This window comes from Anabas testudineus, chromosome 1 (assembly GCF_900324465.2).
Source record: "Anabas testudineus chromosome 1, fAnaTes1.2, whole genome shotgun sequence".
Taxonomy (NCBI): domain Eukaryota; kingdom Metazoa; phylum Chordata; class Actinopteri; order Anabantiformes; family Anabantidae; genus Anabas; species Anabas testudineus.
The window spans coordinates 9,385,200-9,405,653 of record NC_046610.1 but is presented as its reverse complement, the minus strand read 5'-3'; the positions used below and the strand labels follow the sequence as shown (position 1 = coordinate 9,405,653).

General features: G+C 38.0%; 1 protein-coding gene across 6 annotated transcripts in view; it reads right to left on the bottom strand.

The window, feature by feature from the left end:
- The window catches only part of inpp4b (inositol polyphosphate-4-phosphatase type II B), a 124,981-nt gene that overhangs the window by 10,415 nt on the left and 94,112 nt on the right, over positions 1–20,454 (bottom strand). For all 6 annotated transcript variants that reach the window (XM_026359898.1, XM_026359897.1, XM_026359899.1 and 3 more), the window contains 10 exons: positions 17,781–17,964; positions 10,894–11,229; positions 9,865–10,003; positions 6,677–6,849; positions 5,916–6,039; positions 5,140–5,266; positions 2,607–2,747; positions 1,999–2,096; positions 1,545–1,657; positions 550–704 (listed from right to left, as the gene is read on the bottom strand). In XM_026359898.1, the coding sequence (XP_026215683.1) occupies positions 550–704; positions 1,545–1,657; positions 1,999–2,096; positions 2,607–2,747; positions 5,140–5,266; positions 5,916–6,039; positions 6,677–6,849; positions 9,865–10,003; positions 10,894–11,229; positions 17,781–17,964 (1,590 nt within the window). The remainder of the gene's footprint in view (positions 1–549; positions 705–1,544; positions 1,658–1,998; positions 2,097–2,606; positions 2,748–5,139; positions 5,267–5,915; positions 6,040–6,676; positions 6,850–9,864; positions 10,004–10,893; positions 11,230–17,780; positions 17,965–20,454) is intronic.

The following is a 20,454-nucleotide window of genomic DNA, read 5'->3' as shown; positions in this document are numbered from 1 at the left end:
CAAATTTTGTTTTTGATTTACCACTTTAGTAGTGCTGCTGCAGTGGTTGACAAAAGACAAAAAAAGAATTTGAAGAACTGTTTTGCTAAAATCCCATTTACTCTTTCTGAACGAGAAAAATTACCGTCAATTATCTGTTCCTGATATCCACTCTTTACCGTTTCGTAAGCTTTCTGTCACAGATTTTTCCTCAGTTGTCAAGGAAATAGGTAAGATTTCAATTTTAGGTGTTCACTGAGATAATGTTCATCATATGGGGAATATATACTGTTTATATATATATATATATAAATATAATATAATATATCTGTTTATATATATATATATATAAACTGTATATATATTGTATGTACATAACTGCGAACCCAGTGAACCCTGACAAACAGAAATAAAAGTACATGACTGAACCTGACTGAATATCAACAGGTCGTAGAAGAAAACTTTCTGTCTGTAATCTGAATGAACTGACCCTGAATTCAGCATCACTGGGATTTGGATTTAACAATGACTTGCACCCATTCCAGTTTTACACTTTTATTTCGGACCTACCTCCGCATACAGTCCAGAGCACGGATGAAGAAATCCTTGTTGAGCTGGTGTTCATCACGTAGGAGGGCACACTGCTCTAATGTGACAGACATGGATGTCCGATCTTTGGCACTTTTACAGCTGGTGAACCTGATGCCATTTAACCTTCGGCAGATCTGGACGGAAGCATAGACAAAACCCAAATGCAATGTATAAGTGCATCATTAATGCAAACAGGTAAGTCTTGATTCATCTTAAGGCACACACTGCTTTGTTTATGCAAAGAAACTTCAAATTAGTGTATCATCTAGTAAAAAGATGAATTATATATCAATAATATATTACACATGTAATAATTCAAATGTACATCTTCATCTACACATCATCTGTCCTTCAACTCTGACAGAGGTGGAGAAGCTTCTTTGAAGGCGTAGCTTTGTAAGCTATCAATTACTTTATGCTGCACTACAGTGAAGTCACCTCAGAGAGAAATCTAGTTTGGTTACTACAGGAGATGTTAATTTATGGCAAAATATATAACAGAAGAAGTTACAGAAAATCCACATTGCTGCAGAATTGGTCCTACACAAAACAAACCCATCTCTTTCTGTAGTTTCAGTAATTAAATACACAAAAAATTAAAAACTTTAACCACCTGAATCACAGTACAAATATGAATGTAGCTGAGCTACCAGAAAGCTATTGCAAAATGTGGTTAAATTAAATGTAGTTCACTACTCCCCAACACACAAAACATACAAACATGTATACTGTAAAAAGATATATAACAGTTCCTTGGCAGATACTGAACATCTGAGGTAAAGGTATCAACTTCCAAAGTCAATCAATCATGCTCAGGCAGTTACTTAACTGTTCAGTTCAGTGCTTCCATTAAAGCCCATGTAAAACATAAATATGTCAAAAGTCTCTACAGATAAGAGTTATGCAAGAGAGAACCATTACAAACACAGTTCTTCCTTGACAACTGCAGACAGTTACAATTAAACACTGTTTACCGTTCCCGCAATCCATAGTATCTCCACATTCTTTCTCTTCTTTGTGATTACATTCTGGCCCAGGGTTTCAAGTAATTCCTTTATGTCAGTCTGTGTCTGAAAACACGGTAGACCTGTTTGTAGAAAACATGAAACACAGTGACTAGGCATGTTTCCTGTGTTGTACTGGTGAAAGCACATGTTTTAACAGGCTTAGACAGGGATGCAGTTCTAATGTGATAATAAAACTCCATTTCATTAATTTTCTGTGAGCAATTGTAACAAGGCAAAACAATTTCCCTCTGGGATTAATAAATTATTTTGAATCTTGAATCTTGAATACAAATTAGATGTGTTTTTCCGCAACACCAAAATCAAAAGCCTTTATTTTTCAGGACCTTGAAAAAAAAGTTTGCAGCAACTGTCAAAGATTTAAAAGCTTAAGAGAAAGAAATTAAAAAATATGTGGCCTTACATTCTAGTGGCACCTTTTCACTTAATGATTTGTAATAAGCTTCTAATATCTCAAAATTCTTCTGGTTTATTCTTTCCTGTAGAGATATATCTCCAAACCTGCAAGTAGCACAGAGAAAATAAGGGCAGTTAGTGTTCGTCTGTTTTTAACACTGTTAACACTGTTAACTGAACAGTAAATACTACATCAAAAAATAAATACATAAAGGAAAAAGGATTTATTTGGCCAGGCAAGGCAACGCAGATATATTAATGCAGCACTTGCCATATACCAGAAAACCAAATGTGCTTCAATGAATAAAAACAAAAGAATAAAAACATTCTTAAAGTTACAAAATACAAATAAACTAAAGAAAATGGGGTAATATTTATGTTCAAGAGATCCCAAAGCCACATATTACACAATGCTTAGCCATTAGGTGTTCAAATACTTGACAATACAGTGAAGGATTATGAAATAATGACAGTTCAAAGAACAAACTATAGACAATGCTAGTTATTTATTATTTTCAGTTACCTTGTATCACAAATTCTTGGTTAATGTTTTTACATAAGTGGCTGCCCTTATGTGCACACATTGGATTTTTTTTTACAGAGAACAAAGAGTACCTCTCTGCTATTGTTTGTTGTTCATTAATTCCCACGTTAAACAACACTGGGAATACTCGTAGAGGCTTGCCCTCCTTGATCTCCTCTGGTAAGTTCTGGAAAAATAGTCGTGGTAATGGCACTTCTACAGTAAAGTGGTCTCTGAATGCAAAGAAAAAAGAGGAAAACTAAGTGAACGGTAAAAGACAGATTTTACAGAAACTCAATATTCTTTGCAAACATTGTAGAATTTGATCTGTTTGGGAAGTCGTACAATGTGACACCTAAAACAGGCCACGGCAAGCTATACAAGGAAAAGTGCATGAGAGAAAGAGAGCGTGAAATATATTGACAGACTGATGCATAGGTAGCTGGAGGAACAGGAACATATCTTATCACAGTTAGTATAAGGCACAAGTTAACCAGTTCAAACATGTAAAACGTGAACTCAACAAGACTCAAAAGCCAGTTCCTCATGGCCGTACGCCACAGCCGTACTTTTATTTATTATAATTTTTTCATAATAGCCCTGAGACAACTTGGGGCTTTGACTGGCACAAATAAAACAAACCACAGTGCCACAAGTCCCAAGCTTGGATATAATTTGCTGTTGCAGAATCACACTGACTTGCATATCTGTTCAGATAAAATAATGGAATAACACTTTTTTGGGTATTTGTGCTCTGTACACCACCACGTTGACTGTGAAATGAAACAGTCAAGATGTGAGCAAAGTCAAAAGTTTACATTAATTCAAGGAGTTTGAATTGAGTCTGGTATTATTATTATTAACCACTCAGGAATTACAGCCATTTTCACACATACACAACTTTTTGGAGCTCATATATAATAGAACAAACTGACATCATTACAAACATAAGGACTGTCTTGAATACTGGGATGAAGTTAATGCTGCCTGAAGTCTAGAACCCATGAACAAATGAGTTTCCTATGTAGAGATGCTGCCTTCAGTGCCATAACACTACCTCTACCATGTAATGCGGTATTCTTTGCATCATGAGCTCCTTCTTCATCTTTTCATCATTCTGGTACAAGTTAATCTTTTCTTAATCTTTTCATCAGTCCAGAAAAACCTATTCCAAATCGAAATCAGGCTTTTTTTTTTCTGGCAAAGTCTAATTTGTCCTTTTTGTTCTTGAGCGTTACCAATGTTTGCACATTGTTGTCTCAATGTTGTGAAAAGGTTTTTTTTTCCCAAGTCATACACTTTAGTTGTCTTTGATGTTCGTGTTTGAACTCCATGTTGAGAGTTGCAGTGAACTACTACCAAATGTAACACAGAGAATCACCTCCAGGTCTTTTATCTGTCTGATTAGTCATGAATGTAACAAGGAAACGGGCCACACCTGTATATGCAACTGCTCAGTCATGTCTTCCATTATTGGTGATCCCCTAAAATGTGTGTTTGAATATAAATAAGGTCATCACGATGATGCTCATGAGGTGGCGATGTAATCAAGTACATTTACTCAAATACTTTTTGGAGGCATTTCTACTTTGAGTATTTTCATTTTTTTGCTACTTCATACTTTTACTTTACTAAATTTCACAAGTAAATTGTGTACTTTTATTCTACTTTGGATTACAATCAGTAATAAAAATTACAGTTTAACATTAAGGCTTTGATTCTCCCAAGCTATCCATCAGTATGTAAAGTTATTCAAATAATAATATTCAGATTAAAAGCCTATACTCATCAAAACAGTCTCCGTTAACATTTAGGTGATGTACATTAATAATTCTAAACCAATAATGTATGTATGAATGTGAAATGAGCCATTCTGCATAAAGAGTACTTTGTATCTTTGGCGATACAAGTATTTATTGAGGTAGTATTTTGTATTTATGTGTCATAATGAATGGATGAATGATTTGAATCCTTACTCTATCTTTGTGTCTCAGTACACAAAGTGTATGAGCATGTTATGAGTAGCATTTCTTAAATATTCTTGTGTGTTTCCGTGTAGTCAGACAAGGCTCACCTCAACTTATCTGCTCTCTCTCATAGTGTGGGAAAATATTCAAATACGGAAAGGAGGGCTCAGTGAGCATTTTGTAACAAGACACAAACAGTTCAAAAGAAAACTAATTTGAACACGGCCTGTAATTAGCACCAAATTACACTACATGTCCCTTTGATAGGAGCGTCCTGGGAAACTGCAGTTAAATGTCTGGCGTTTTCTAATATATTATATGCAAATTATAAAGGATATAAAGAACATTTAGAATAATGTTAATAACGTCTTCAAAGCCTTAATACAAAATGTCAATTTCATTGACTGCTTGTAATTTTAATGTCCATCAAGGGACTTGTGATAGCAACTTATTGAAAATAGACTGCATCTATACTATACTCTATATATGCTCCTTTTAATGCATGTAACAGCTACTACGCTAAATCTACAGCAGTTTGTAGGACTCAACAGTTTTTTGATGAATAAATCTTGATTTAAGTTATGTTAGTCATGGAAAGAGACAGACAGAACATGTTTAGTTAAAGCATAGAAAAAAGCGGAACGGGATCATATCTCACCGTCGGCCACACACTAAAGGCTGGAGGTCACCGAGGTCATCTGTCTTGGCCTCTGTGATCTTGAACATAACTCTCTGCAGGTCTGAGATTCCAGTCTCCATATCCTCCAGCATCCCAATCTCTTCACCTTAAACAGTTTGACAAAACAAGGTTAGTAGTGATCTACTATATCCTTGCCCACTGTTTATTTTTAATTAATCAAAACAAGGTGAATCCAGCTCAAATTCAAATGTTGTTAACTTAAAGATTATAATCCCATTTGATGTTGTACATGTATTATTTGACATGGATCATAAAAGAACACGAGCTGTGCTTATCTCTGAATTGCCAGAAAGCTCCTTGCCTCTGACCAATCCACTGAAATTCTTTAGGAGCTGCACCATGAGCTTTGGTAGACCAGCAGGAATGAGAACATTGGTCATAGTGCAGGCTTCAAGAGTAGGTGCAGTCTTATCTTACAAGGCCCTGCCATTTAATTCACTCTCTCTAGTCTCTGTACTGATCTGATACACATCCATCCTTACAAGACACTGTGCTTAACTTTCACCTGGAACATGTTGTGCAAAGTATAAAGAGACAAAAGTGCCCACAATGCCTGTGTTATGCCAAAAACAAATGCAGTGACTCACCACCTTACTACATGCTGTGATATGTTACAGCCTGATCACTCATCTAAACCAATCAACCCCATAAGGATCTTCCTTGTCAGACCAAATGAATACCCGTCTTCTTTGGAGGTTTTGAGGTCGCTGTTACTAATTCGTAGATTTACTCACTGTATGTGCTGAGCAGGCTCTCAAACTGGGCCACCATGCCAACCAGGTGGAGTTGCCTCAGGAAGCCTTTGTCTTGGATTCCTGCGTAAAGCTTCATGATGAAACCACAGGCCAAGGCTGCCAGCTTAAAAAAAAACAAAGACACATCCAATTACTATAAAATGTTCTTAGCACACACAGTTAAGCAGAGTTGAGTTTGTTGGCAAAAGCTGCCTTACATAAAAATATAAAGCCTGTATAGTTTTAAACCTTCATCCTTTAAATGTCTTGTGAAGTAAACACATACTATATTTGTTTTTGTTTGTATGTGGCTGTTTTGCTTTGAATGCATGACGTTTACGAATTTAACGAACATAGAAACAAAAAGACACATTTCCTCCCATATGCCACTGTCCCTTATTAGTTATTGTATGTGAACATTTACTAAAGTGTGGTTGAAAGTTTAACTATTGTTTAGACAGGACTGAACTTTTTAAACTGTATATACTGTATGTGGATAGTGATTTACAGTTTAATTGGCTAAAATGAATTGTCCTGTTTTGACAATTGCACCAGCAAAGTGAAAGATAAGATAAGTTGCAACAGATTTCTTTAAACACATAAATAAATAAAACAAAAACACACATTTGTCATAGTTCACCTGGGGTGGATTTTATTTTATTTCCACCTCAGATGAACTGAAACAAATGAATTACTGAAGATGCTGCAACATACTTCAGAGTACTTTTATGGAGGTGTTATCTTGTCAGTTTGCCACCTACTGCCTGACTGAAGACAACGTCTCTCCTCTGTTGGAGGAGGAAGCCCTGCGGTATGCTGCAGGCTGCCTCCTGCAGGAGCACAAAGGTCATGGCTTTCTTGGCTTTCTCCACCACCTCCATCACACACTCCTTTAACCTGGTCACCGGAGGACACAGCTGCTCCCTCCACTCACCTGTTAGAAAGCACGGGATGGAGAGATGGGATGAGAGTCATGATAAGAAAGCAGTTTATCTTTGAGGTTAAACTAGTTCAGACAATTAGGTTTCCTGGAAATGGTAAGGAATTATAAGAAAGAAAAACTATATATATATCCATGTATCATTGGTTTATTTGTTTCGAGGAAATTTTATCTAAATAACCGTAGTAACTGTGTTGTGTTTAAACATATAAGTCATGAATCCAGGACTCAAGGCACAAACATTATTGCATATTTATGTTTGTAAAGTTTATACTGTAAAGCACAGAGCAGGAAAAGTTACTGATTCAATAAATGCAACACAGTAAGAATTGAATTTCTTTGAAAAACAAATGAACAAATGATACACAGATTATATACAAATAGCATTTGTCACATAACTAGTGTTATAAAACTGTAAAGGCTGGGCAGGACTAATAATTAAAAATCTCTTGCATTAGCAGGTGCTTGTGTTTAAAAGAATTTACAGATATTCATTTAAGTAAAAATTATGAACAAATATTGTTTTACCTACAACACCAAGGCACTATCCAACATTCAAACATTTAAAGTGTCAGCTTGAAAAAGAATGTGAAACTAGGCTAATAAAATGAATAAAAGCTAAATAAAGTCAGGACATGGCAAACCCAAGTTCAATTAATGGTGTGGATTAGAACTTCGGGAACTACTGAAAGCTGGAAAGGATGACAAAAATAATCTCAAACAGTTTCTTCATTAGTTTCGCAGTGATGTCTCTAAATTGAGAAGATTAACAGTGAGATAAAGAAGATTAAAATAATTTGGGAAAATCATGCAGCACTATCATCCCAAAGGTTAAACATGATGGACAAGGAGTTTTGATTTGGGGAATTTGGGGATTGTTTGCTGCCTCTCGGCCTGGACAGCTTGCCCCTATTGAGGGGAGAATACGATTTCCCAAGTTTATCTTGTAGGATAATGTTAGGTTGATGAGCAGCTTAGTCTGTCTAGAGCAGGAAAGGGAAGAGCTCTTTAGAGAGAAGGAGAGACCTACAGATTAGTAATAAAGCAAATAAGGAATGGTTTTACTTTAACCATGCTTTAAAACATAGTTACGTGGGCCCCAAAGCTGAACCATAGGATTGGAATAATATTATATATATTAAATATGTTGGAGCTGAAGCCGTCCTGGACCTGTGTGAACATTATGAAGGTCTAATCTGCAGCTACTGTTTTAGTTTACTGCTGCAAAAGGATATTCAGTCATTAATTATATCCATGCAGGGTTCACTTACATATTTTTACTACCGTTGTGAATGTTTAACAGGTTTGTTCAATACAGACACGAAGGATTATCAGTCTGAGTGCTACTGAATGTCTTTTTATCAGTCTTTTAGGCATTTCCTCAATCTAGAACAAGTAGCTCATAATTCCCTCACTAGCCAACAGGGGGCAGTGTTGGTAAGGAAATGTTCAAAGTGTTTTCCCATACTGCAAATTCTTCAACATATTGAAATATTTTTTTTAGAAGAAAGTCAGGTCAGTGTGAACATGCACACAAACACGCACTTATACACACTAGCTCGGTTGGATACGACCAAGAACGAAGAACACATCAGGCTTGACCTTGCCTTGTCAGAGGAAATCATGCCTTATCTCTTTCTTCAAATACTGCCTATGCACAGAGAACTAGGAAACAGAACTGTTGCTGTCATCTCTTTGTCAGTCTTCCTGTCCAAACATCCGAACCACCACAACACCCTGTCATCAAAAGTCTGGGCCTCACCAATCTCTGCGAGGAGATAAGACATCTCTCATTATTCCATCCATGTTTGTATTTAGACAAGCAGATGACCACTTGTTCTGAACCTGTTCAGCATCTTAATAAAGGTGCTTGGAGGGTTGGCCTTATCTTTCACACTGAACATTGAACATGCTGGCCTTGTTCTTACCTGCCTGTTTACTTGGACATACAGACACAAGAAAATCATCCAAATGCACTGACACTTCCACAGAGGCGTGAAAGTGTACTTGCCTGTGAAGCACAGACACACAAACAAACAAACATACCCAGAGCCTCCTCTTGTCTCCTGGTCAGACTAATGCCACTGCTCTGTGTGCCAACTGGCAGCTGTAAAAGGCTGGGCACTTGTCTGGACACAAGCTTGAGGCAGGATTTCATTGGACGTAAGGGAAGACTGGGCAGCTTGCAATCAACAGTAAATGGCTCTGCATATCAAATATTGCTTTCATCCACTTCTCTGGCAACAATTTAAGTTTCTCTAATGCTTAATCAACAGAGTCTTGTGTCACTCCTTTCAACTGAGGCTGAAGACACACTGAAAAACACTGACTGTTCAGCATCATTTCCTTTTATTTTAGTTTATTGATTTTAATTTTGGGCCACTGGCTCTACTTCAGCTAAACATAGGTGCTGTTTTGAAAAGGGAACAGGGTCGGAGAAGTCATGATATAATGCTATCACAATATGCTGCTCATGTTCAAAGTCAATTCTGCATTATACTACATAAATACAAAATAGTCTAGGCTGCATCACAATAGCTTTTATTTTCAAGATATATGGCATAATAAACAAAACAAACCAGATAATGTTTATAATAACATGTAGGCCTCACAAACCTAATTGAAGTACTGAAGCCAATACTACTTTACATCTAAGACCTTCCTGCTGTAAGGCAGGAGTGCTAACCACAAATCACAAATCCAATACCAGTTCTGGTTGAAAGTGATGAAAGTAGAAAGGAGAGGGATGGACAGATGTCTATTACAGTAAAGCAAAGCCTTTAAGTTGTTGAACTACAACCAAGACAAGTGGGTGGAGAGGATTATACATTTCACTACTGACCAGACAGTACCACATAATGAGACTTCAACAATGAAACAAGCTTTCCACTGATGGTCACTTTCCTACTATTGTGCAAATTACACTCATTTAAGACAGAAATAACCACATTTAAAACATTTCTCACCAAAACAAAGTGATTATAGTGCTTCACAAAAACAGTCATTTACCAAGGTTGTGGGAGGTGATGACATCAGCTAGCTGCTGCTCAGGGACTGGCTCCTGTTTGCTGTTGTCGTCCTCCAGGAGTTTATCCACCATGGCAATTACACAAGTGAGACATTTGGCCACATTGGCCCACGCCCTGTCCTAAAAGAGTCGCATACACAGTCAGCAGTTAGATCACCCTCACTGATTCGATCTCTCTCTGTGTTTGAGAAAATTAGACTCAAATGAAAATGTGCAACAAAAAACTGAATAACAACAGTTGACACAGCGAACACGATAAAAACATGTGCAAAAGGTCAAAAGAAAATTGGATCTGGATATTCTGAAATTAATCATTGCCATTATTTACAGCTTTCTTTCTTTTCCTGAGCTCAACTATTCGCTGACAAATAGATTTCCTCACAGATATGACAATCCGAGAGTGTGCATATGCGCACTGTAAGTTATTATTAGAATTGTTATGAGCACATTTATTTATCAGGGATCGTGTACAGAAACTTTAATCTCTTGCAAGAGATTAACTGGGTAAGATTTAGCTAATAGCCAATTTCCATCTGCAGTAAGTAGTCTTTGTTACTTCAACAATATGGTTTCAACCTGTTATAATAGTGAAGAATATTTTGAGAGATAATTAGACACTGGCATGCAGAAATCATGATAAATGCCTGCTGTCATGCGGCAGATGCTGTCCTGACACACAAATAAACCAACAGTGATACACACTTCAGTGAAAAGAAGCAGCTTGGCTTAGATTAGGTGACAAGAATTCCACTCAATAATCTTCTGCAGTTTGTCATGATGAAATGTTTAAACTCTGAGGAAAAACTCACGAAAAAGAAAAAGTAATGTTTGCTATGCAATCTAATTTCCCCAGTAATTAAAATTTGTTCTTATAAAAATTGTTTATCTGAACTGTAATAGTTCAGTAGCTCAGACTGCATGTCTGAAGACCAGCAGTAAAAGTATCAAAACCATAAAAAGTGACCGCTTTGACAAATTTCTTAATGAGTTGGAAACGTAATCTGACTCACCCACTCCTCCTCATCATACTCTTTATGGTGCGGTATGGAGTCCTGGTGCTTCAGAGGAAAAGAAACACTTTCTCCTTTGGTTGTGGTTTGTGATCCTTCCACATTATTACACACCACTATGCTCTCAGTGACCAGTGTGGCCGGACTGTGGCCTGGAAGTTCCTGGACTGGGCTCTGATTCTGCTCACTGCCCTGATGGATGTGGCCTTTATGTTGGCCTCCCTGCACCGCTGTTTGCTTCTGGTTCTTGGAAACATATCCGGGCTGTGCGGCATGCAGTGCTAGTAGTGCGCTCTTGACCAATTCATCCTTAAGTGTGTGAACTAAATTTTCTGTCTGCAGCAGAGAGAGACAAAGAAAGATTGAAAAAAAAAAGAAAGAGAAATACGTCAAGTTTGTGGTGGGATAGCACAACAAATTTATGTGCTGAGAAAGACAGTAAGTGAGAGAGACAGAAAGGCACTATTACACTGTCAGGGTGAGCAGGTGAAAGCAAATACAGGTGGAAGTGAGCTTTAACAGAGAAAGAGAAAAGAAACAAGGAAAAATTCATTCCCCTTCACCATAACGTAGCTGTTCTCCATTACTGCAGCAGAGACAGTGAGAAACAAAAACAGCAACATACAACAAACAATTCAATTACTCCTCCACCCGCCTGCTTCTCTGAGGAGCCTCCTTTGATCGCAAATTCACCAGCTACTGTAAGATGATGACGATCTGGGCAGCACTCATGGCCGACACTGTGTTAAAATGATAAGGGCTCTCAAGAGTAATTGAGTTAGTACTGCAATAAGCAATTCTATTACCACAGTAAAATGTACTCTAGCAAAAACACATGGACAAAGACCTCTCTGAAAAGAAACTCACAAGGTCATTATATACATATACGTATTTCCTACATAAATGGCCTTTTCTTGCTCATACCTATCTGATGTAGACAGAATAGTGAATGAGATTGTTGCTACTTTCTGAAGTAGCAGTAATCATATAATCAGTAAAGAAGTAGAGAACTGTGGCTAGTCCTATCCTGGGATTAGAGATGCTTTGTGTAGATGTTAATAGGAAGGTGTTCTGAACTTTTTTGCTGTGCGACCCCTTACAATTAAGCAATGTTAACCTGTGACCCCTTTAAACAGCTGTATGTGAAAATGAACTGTCAGCATTTTAGCAAAGGATTGAATTTTATTTCTCATTGTCTCGTTTACACAATCATCCATTATATAGCCAGCTAACACTTCAAATTTATCTTTTAGTCCTTTGGAGGGTTGTGAGTCTCATCACTATCAAAGGACTAGGGCCACTGAAGGTCTGGAATGCACTCTGTTGAAGTGAAGCTTTGAAAGTTCAACAAGGAAGGTCTTTTCATGTCTGTCGTTTGTTCCTCTGTGGGTGAATTTCCAAGCCTAGGGCAACTGTGTTACAGTTGGTCACCTAGCTGTCCACAATCTGCAGAATCAGTGAATTGATCCCTGGTTCCTCTAAGCCACATGTCAAATTGACCTTGTGTAAGATACTGAACTGCACCAGGTAGCAGCTGTCCACAACAATTTTCAGTTTAGTATATGAAATATCTCACCACAAATTCTCTTTCTTTTGTTCGTAATACTGACAGCATCATATTTGACCAATAGGATAATATAAGATAAACTTTATTAGTCCCTGAATGGAAATTCAGGTAGTCTTGTAGATAGTGAAAGTAGGAGGTAATCATCTGCTATGTTGTTGTAGAGCCTGGTGGCTGTGGGGATTAGGGATCTCATGTATCTTTCAGTCATGTAGCACAGTGAGGTAAGTCGTCTAGATACAGTATTTGTAGGCTGGCACCACCAAGAACATAATCCTCACATAACTTTAGACAAAACACTGTGACACATGTAGAGGACAGCATCATGTGTTCTCTGTAAGCAAACTGCAGGGGATCTATTGTGTGTTTAACCTCGAGTCTCAGTAGATGCAAAATCATCCTCTCTAGGACCTTCATAGTGTCGGATGGGAGAGCCACCCACCTATAGTCATGTAGTTCAGCTGGAAACTTTACTTTAGGTACTGGAACAATACAAGATGTTTTGCACAGAGCAATTGTAGACTAAGGCTGAAGATCCTCTGTAGAGGCTTACATTATTGAGCAGCACAGTCCTTAAGCAGCCTAGGAAATATGCTATCTGGATCTGTGTTTGAGGAACTTAAGTTCATTGGTTCTGTCCACATCACCCAGTGGTACCTGGTTGTCTATTTTACTTTTGAAGTTTTCTTTGACTGCTTCAATTTTCTCTTCAGCTCATGCTTGGGCATGTTTGAGCCTTTCTTTGTCTCCATCTTCAAAATCCTGCTTTTTTTTGTTTAAGGATAGTCTTGATCTCACTACTGATCCAGGGCGTGTTATTTGGGAAACATCCCTTTTGCTCCCAGCAATATGTTCCAATCTGTGCATTCAAAGCAGTCCCTTGGAGACACAACAGCCTCAGGAGTCCATTTCCTGACTGTGATGGTGGTTGCAGGTTGCCTCAGTACACAGGGTTTATAACAGGTCTGGATTAATACCAGGCAGCAATCTGACATGCAGAGTGGTGGTAAGGCAGTAGAGGTATAGGCCTCCTTGACACTAGCATATAGTAGATCCAGTGTTTTACCTTCTCTAGTAGGACAAGTGACAAACTGGGAAAATCCAGTCAGTTGTGAGGTGAGAGTCACATGGTTTAAATCTCCTGTTATTATAACCAGGGAATTGTTTGTATCCTGGCAACAGTCTCATGAGTGACTTCACATGCAACATTAGCATTTGCTTTATGTTGAATGTAAACAAGTTTTGTGATATGACATGACTGAATTCCCTGGAAATGTAATATGGTCTGAGACCAACTGCTAAAAGTTTAATGTCCTGACAACATCCTCTCCTTAATAGTAATATGACCAGGGTTTCACCATCTCTTGTTTACATAACACATCCACATAGGAGTCTTCAGTGTTTTGATTCAACCAGGTCTCAGTAAAACACATCAGGCTACACTTACGAAATTCTCTCTGGGTCCTAGACAGTGCCTCCAGCACCACTTTTGGTCAGTATAGAATTGACATTTCCTATAATGATGGATAGTAGGAAGGGTTTGTATCTCCATCTCCTAGCACCTACTCGACATCATCATCATCATCATCATCATCATCATCATCATCACCGCCATCGTCTTTCTGCTGCATTTCTTGCGCCAATCTAATCTATTGTCATTCATAATGAAGTTTAGTGCTGACTAGTGCTGAGTTCAATAGTATGTTCAGTCTGGAAATGGTTCAAACAATTAAATAAAGGTAGGTATAAATAAGCACTGTTTATAAGCTTAACAAAGCTTTTTTGTCACTTCTGTAATGAGTCAGATAAAAGTTTAAGATTTGAGGTGTCCATTATAAAGAAATACAAACTGCGCATGTACTAAAAATGTTATTGGACACCTCATACTGATCTCTATTTATTAAACTAATACCCAACAGAAACAGAATCTTCAACAGTTTTCATCTTTTGACACAGATACAGTGTTTTAGTAATTTAAAAACAACATTATTTGTCCAATTAAGCCTGGTTTAACTGTTCTGTTAATGTGATGGTCTTCTGTTATGGTCTATTTGGTGTTTGGGTAGATAACGAAACATTCTTAAAACAGTCTAATCTACCCTCTATTATGTCATATTCATTTAGCTGCCTTGTATGGATCTAAATGAGTTACATTACTGTCAGTCTGTGATGTGCAAGATAATATCTATGACTAAGAAGACGTGCGATAGCCCGAGAAGAGGCATTTCTACTGGAAAGCCTTTTTTGCAATGCACACAATCATATACAAAGAAGTAAACATAATTTTAAAGATGGAAATGTCTAAATTACTTAAAAATGAGCCACACTTGATTCAGTAGCCAAAACACTTCACAGAAACTGGGAATTGAAAATGTAAATTTATTTTCAAATTGAACTGTGCTTATCTGACCTCAATGTTAATTTGCAATATATGAGACCATGCATTATTCATTTTTTTCTGAGATGTACTGTATTTAAAACAATCTGGGTCATATTTGCACTTCAACTACTGGGTCATAGAACTCATGTATTTGAATATGCCTGAACTCAAACAGTACCTTTTTTTATGCAAGCGAACCTATTTCTGTTTAAATGCTACTGAGGTATTTTTAATGTTGATAGAAGTTAGTTTACAATACAAGCAAGCATATCGATCAAGTAACTCTTCACTCCATTACATTCCTAAATATTGAATCAGTAACAAGCTTGTATCCTCAAAGATTACAATCTACAGGGAAATGCTGAAAACATTCAAATGATACACTGTTCTGCAGCATTCATATAGATATTGTGTTCAAAGTGAAAAATCAAAGATGCACTCCTTTGGGGAAAAAAGGAAAGCCTTGCAACTCCATTTTCTTACCAAGACTAAACCAAAGCAACTCCGCTCCTCCACGTGTAAAAACCAGTCCTCGGAGCAGCTCTTCCACACCTACCTGTTTTAGAGATCTGAAACGCTCTAATTCCCTTGGGAGAAATTCTGCTGCTAGTCTTTCTTCAATATATCTGATGATGCGATCGTAACTGAGCAGTAGTGCAAGCTAGAAAAAACTCTCTGTGGACGGCAAAAAAATAAGTCATGTTTGATCTAAAAAAGAAGAAAACTGTAGGAATCTATTCAGCCCATACGGTTTTGAATTGTTTTACCCTGAAGAATGACTGGATTTTGGCTGAATTACAAATAGAGCTTTTTCCACTCGATGCAGCTTCAGTAGAGAGGTGAATGGAGAGAGTTGGTCAGATTCCAACAGCACTTGTCTGTGACCACACTTACTCACTATTTTGTATATGACCTCTATGCACTATATAATTTAACATAATCACACATAAGACGATCAAACCCACAGCTCTTCTCAGGTAACGGTTATGGAAGAGGCACATAACTTGTCCTAGGACACAGCTGAAAGGATGGAAAATGCGTTGCAATTGCCTTTTCACTGTGATTATCATTAGAATGAAATTATTATTATCTTCATCAACACAGTCATCATCATTTATATAGAGAAGCAACAGCACATCTGCCCGTGTCCAACACTAATCAGAGTGTGCCCAGAAGTACTGCAGAGTGAGATATTGAATAAGGCCTGGAGTCAGGCGGTCTGAAGCAAGAAGGAAACAGTCAGACACGGCAAGTACTTGATAAAAAAGCTTCTTACATTCCCTTGATTTTCTCTAGAGATGTATCATCTTTCCCAGATTCTCTGAAGGTGTGACTCACTGTCTTTATTGAAGAAACTTCACACTCACTGCAGAAATGCACTCACCTGTATTCACCTTTATTTATATGTCTGTAAGATGGATTATCAAATATCATTTTGACCACGCATGAGTATTGCTTTCTTTAGTGTTGGTATGTCTTTTCTACATTTTTTCTCCTAAGTGGTACGTACGTACGTTTACGGAACTGTTCAACATTTTGGGAAGTATGCAATTTAGTATGCCTAAATTGAAATATCATCATTGTGTACCACTTTCTGCTTAACCACTTGATATTGAGTATCCTTGTAGCTTAAGGGAAGAATTTCCTGTACAGTTTGGCAGAGAAGATGATGATACTCCAGCACTTCTAGCTGGATGGTAAGCGACTGGAATCCCTCATGCTGAGAGCATTGGTGAGGTCTAAAGGTCAGGGGTATGAGTACAAGTGTTGTATTTGGCAGTGCTGAATGAATAAGTTATTAAAAGCACTGTTTTTTTATGCCTTCTAATTCAGATTTGGGAGTTTCGAGTTATGCATACAAAACAGACTAGACTTAACTTGTTTCTGCAGGTGTGATTACAGCTGAACATGTGCTTGTGGTTTGTGTGTGTGTGTGTGTGTTTCTGTGGATGTAATGCATGACATTTCTGTGTGTCGGTAAAAATAGTTTGTGGTAGATGATCAGAAATGCAGAAGAAAACACTGATATAATGCATGTGGTGTTATTAATGATTGGAGGATATGAGGCTTAGAGAGAGATGTCTGTTTGAACATCAGTGTTTAAACACAAACAGACACACAGTTTCACACTTCCACCGTCCTCAACCGCACACATACAGCACAGTGTGAGACTTTAATCAGAAAGCAGCCCTGCTTGTGCTGACCAGGCCAGGGGTTTACTTGGCCAATATGTGCGTGTCTAATCAAGGATGAGAGGAAGTGGTGACAGAGCGAATGTACCAATTAAGCGGGCTGATTGGGCTCTATTCCACTGTGGCAAAAACAATCTCTCCCACAACAGATTGCAATCTGACAGCACCAGATGTAATTCATTAATTATACTGATAAAAACACCTCAACTCTATAAACCTCCATGCTGCTATTCACTTTTGTTACTTTGGCAGTTTTATGATGAGTTATGGATTTTTTTCTGAGGTTTTCTGCTCAGTGTATGCATGTGTGTGTACAACTGCGTCTAAACAACTGTTGGATTTAACATTTTTAAAGTTATTTTGTGTAAATTTCCCAGAAACGAGCAGAGGGATTTTAGCAGAACGGGTAATGTACCAAGCCACTCTTATGGGGCAACTCCTGTGAGAGAGTAAACATTTAGTGTCGCAGTCAGTTTAAGCCAATATATCTACCTGAATAGCCCTCAGATTTCAGCTCCATCAGGAAAACTATTGGTTATAAGCTTAGAGGCAAAACCCCTGAGCATGGGTTTAAATAAACCTTTTGCCACAGTTAAAGATTAAACTAAAAAGCTTTTCAGGCTGAGGTATTACTCATCAATGTTTGGTGATATGTTCAAGAATAAAAGAGGTGCTTTGTGTATTGCAGTAATTTGAGGTAAATCTGAACAAAAGAACAGCTGAGATGGAGGTGGGTGGAGGATTGCCTTACCTTGTCAGAAAGACTCTTGAGTGCATCCCTAAGTCCAGTTGAGGAGCGCTCCTGGGCAGCCTGAAGGAGCTGGTCCGCTAGACTTGTGATGAGGGGCTGGAGGAGGCTCATGGTGCTGAGTACCTCCTGAGCTTTGGCTGTGTGCTCTGGGGAGTAGTAGATACACTGGTAGGCAGTGCTGAAGCTGTAGTGGAAGGAAAAAAATATCAATTCAGATTTGACAGGTTTCATTACAATTACATGGTCATGGGATGAATATAAGGCTGTATCAGTTTATACAATACAAATGAAAGTAGCGAAAGACTGGACCACAAGAGTAAGGGTAAAAAAGGGACATAGAATATGGTAAGTTTAGTTTTTTCCCCCCTCAGCCCTTCAGTATTACTTTAAAACCATCACACACGACATGGAAACAATAGCTACATGATATGTCAGACGACTGATCAGAGTAACTTGGTCCTCATGATGTCTGTGCAGCATGTGAGATTCAACAACAGAAACTGACAGGTCTGTTCTGATGATAGATTTAAAATAAAACCAAAACAAAAACTGACACTGTGTCTCTGAACAGAAGCTTACAGTATCTCATGTTTGTTTAAACCAGTGCTGCTGGTTTTCTTGGTGTCCACTTGTCACTTATATGTGCCAAAACGAACAGAGTAGAAAGAAATGGTATTTTATATCCAACAAACTACTAGATAGACTTCCGCATAAACTGGTTGGCCTACTTTATCTGGAGGGTTTGTCCTGACACAGAAATCTAAATATACTGTACACAGCTGTTCAAAAACAGGTAAATGATAATTCTTTACTTCTCTTGTACAATATAACAGCTGTTTATAAAAAGTCCATGTGTAGCATCACTAATAAAGACCAGTGCTGTAACAGCATTTTAAAAGCATTACTCAGTTGAATTCATGAAACATATATTTCTAAAGTAGTTTTCTTTCTCTCTTTGCTTTTGGTTGTTGTAGACAGCAACGTACCACTCGTAGTTGATTTGTGTGCTTAACTATAGCAGCTCTAGACTCAGCTGAAAATAGCAAGTGCACCCTTGTCTAACATTGTCTAAAACAACTACTTGCATTTCGACATACTGTAAATCACATTCATAGAACAAATTAAAATATCTGTTACTCTTTTGTTCAAGAGTTACAGCGGTAGAAATAACAAACTTTAATCTAATCAGATCTAAAACGCATCATAAATGACATATACAATATAAAACTCATTGTGGTGAGACCACGTAATGACAAACATCTCTATAGCGACACCTCACTAACCATAACTATTAAATCATGGTGCATTTCATTGTATGTTGCTAATTTTGCTGGTTTGAGAAAGTACAGCAGCAATGATTTCCAGGTACTCAGTCTGAACTGTTAAATTAGACCTGCAGCCCAATGTCAACCCATTTGCACCTTATGAATAATTAATCCCTTCTTCATTTCTAGGGATCTATTTAATCTCAGACAAAAACACCTTTTGTTAGGGCCACAATTCAGGGCAAATCACTCCAATCAAACAATCTCCTCGGGTAAAGTTCCAGTGACTTTGAATGAGTTTCTGCTGACTTCCTGTCATCAGATGTAGCGTGAAGCGAGGCAGTCATTTGCAACCCTCCCAGCTAGTTTAGAGTCAGCTCTGCACGCCTCTATGTAGGCCAGACCCCAGAGCCAGATCCTAAGGCATAATTGACATAAGAGGGAAAGCAAGGGAGTGAAAGAGGAAGGAAGGGGGCGCGTACACACACACACACACACACACACACACACACACACACACACACACACGGAAGGTATTATATAGTATTCTCTGCAGTGCTCCTATCTTTTTGCAGTGAGTGAAAGAAAGTGCTTCTTTAGAAGTCGCCTTGCGTGGAACAGCACGACCTGATGTATCAATAAGTGTAAAAATCTGAAGGCTTTAAGGAATTAGGCATAGTAGGTACTAGCCACTAACTACGTCTTTGACTGGTTACTTTAAAATCTTGGCCTTGTCATTACAGCTAATGAGCCCCCTGGAGGACTACCACCCACAAGCTCAAACCTAATCAAAAGAATCACTAAGTGAGAAGGAGACGGAGCAAACAGTGTGAAATACTCAACAGCATAGACCACCACCACTTCTTCTGTTATCCTTACTTACTATAACTATACCTTCAAACAGAGAGATATCAGCCATAAAGTCCAAAATTGAATAATCTACTGTAACAAAGTAAAGTCTGGAAATCCCTTCGTATCCGCTGTGAGATTACATTTGTCTTTCTATGTTTTACTAAAGAGAAAGATTCCTACAGGCTGGCAAAAACTGAGATATTGCAGAAAGAGGCAGAGGAGAAAGTTGGCGGAAGAGGACAATTGCTTCAGCGACTGACATTCAGTAATAGTCCTGTTGACTCATAAGTACAAATCCAATCCCATTAGGGGGGGGGCAATGCAGGCAATAATGAATGTAGGGGCCTGCCACCTGATGCTAAAGGACAGAATTGATCCCCTCTAAGGCTGGGTAAGGCAAGAACTTTAATTGCCTTATCAGCACTGCTGACAGTCTAAACAAGTTGACCAAACCATGCAAAGTTAAAACTATCTTAACCTGTGAATGCAAACTTGATGATAGGCCAAAGAGGATGTTGCACACAAAGAGGCATTGGGGTATATTTTCTATCCCTGAT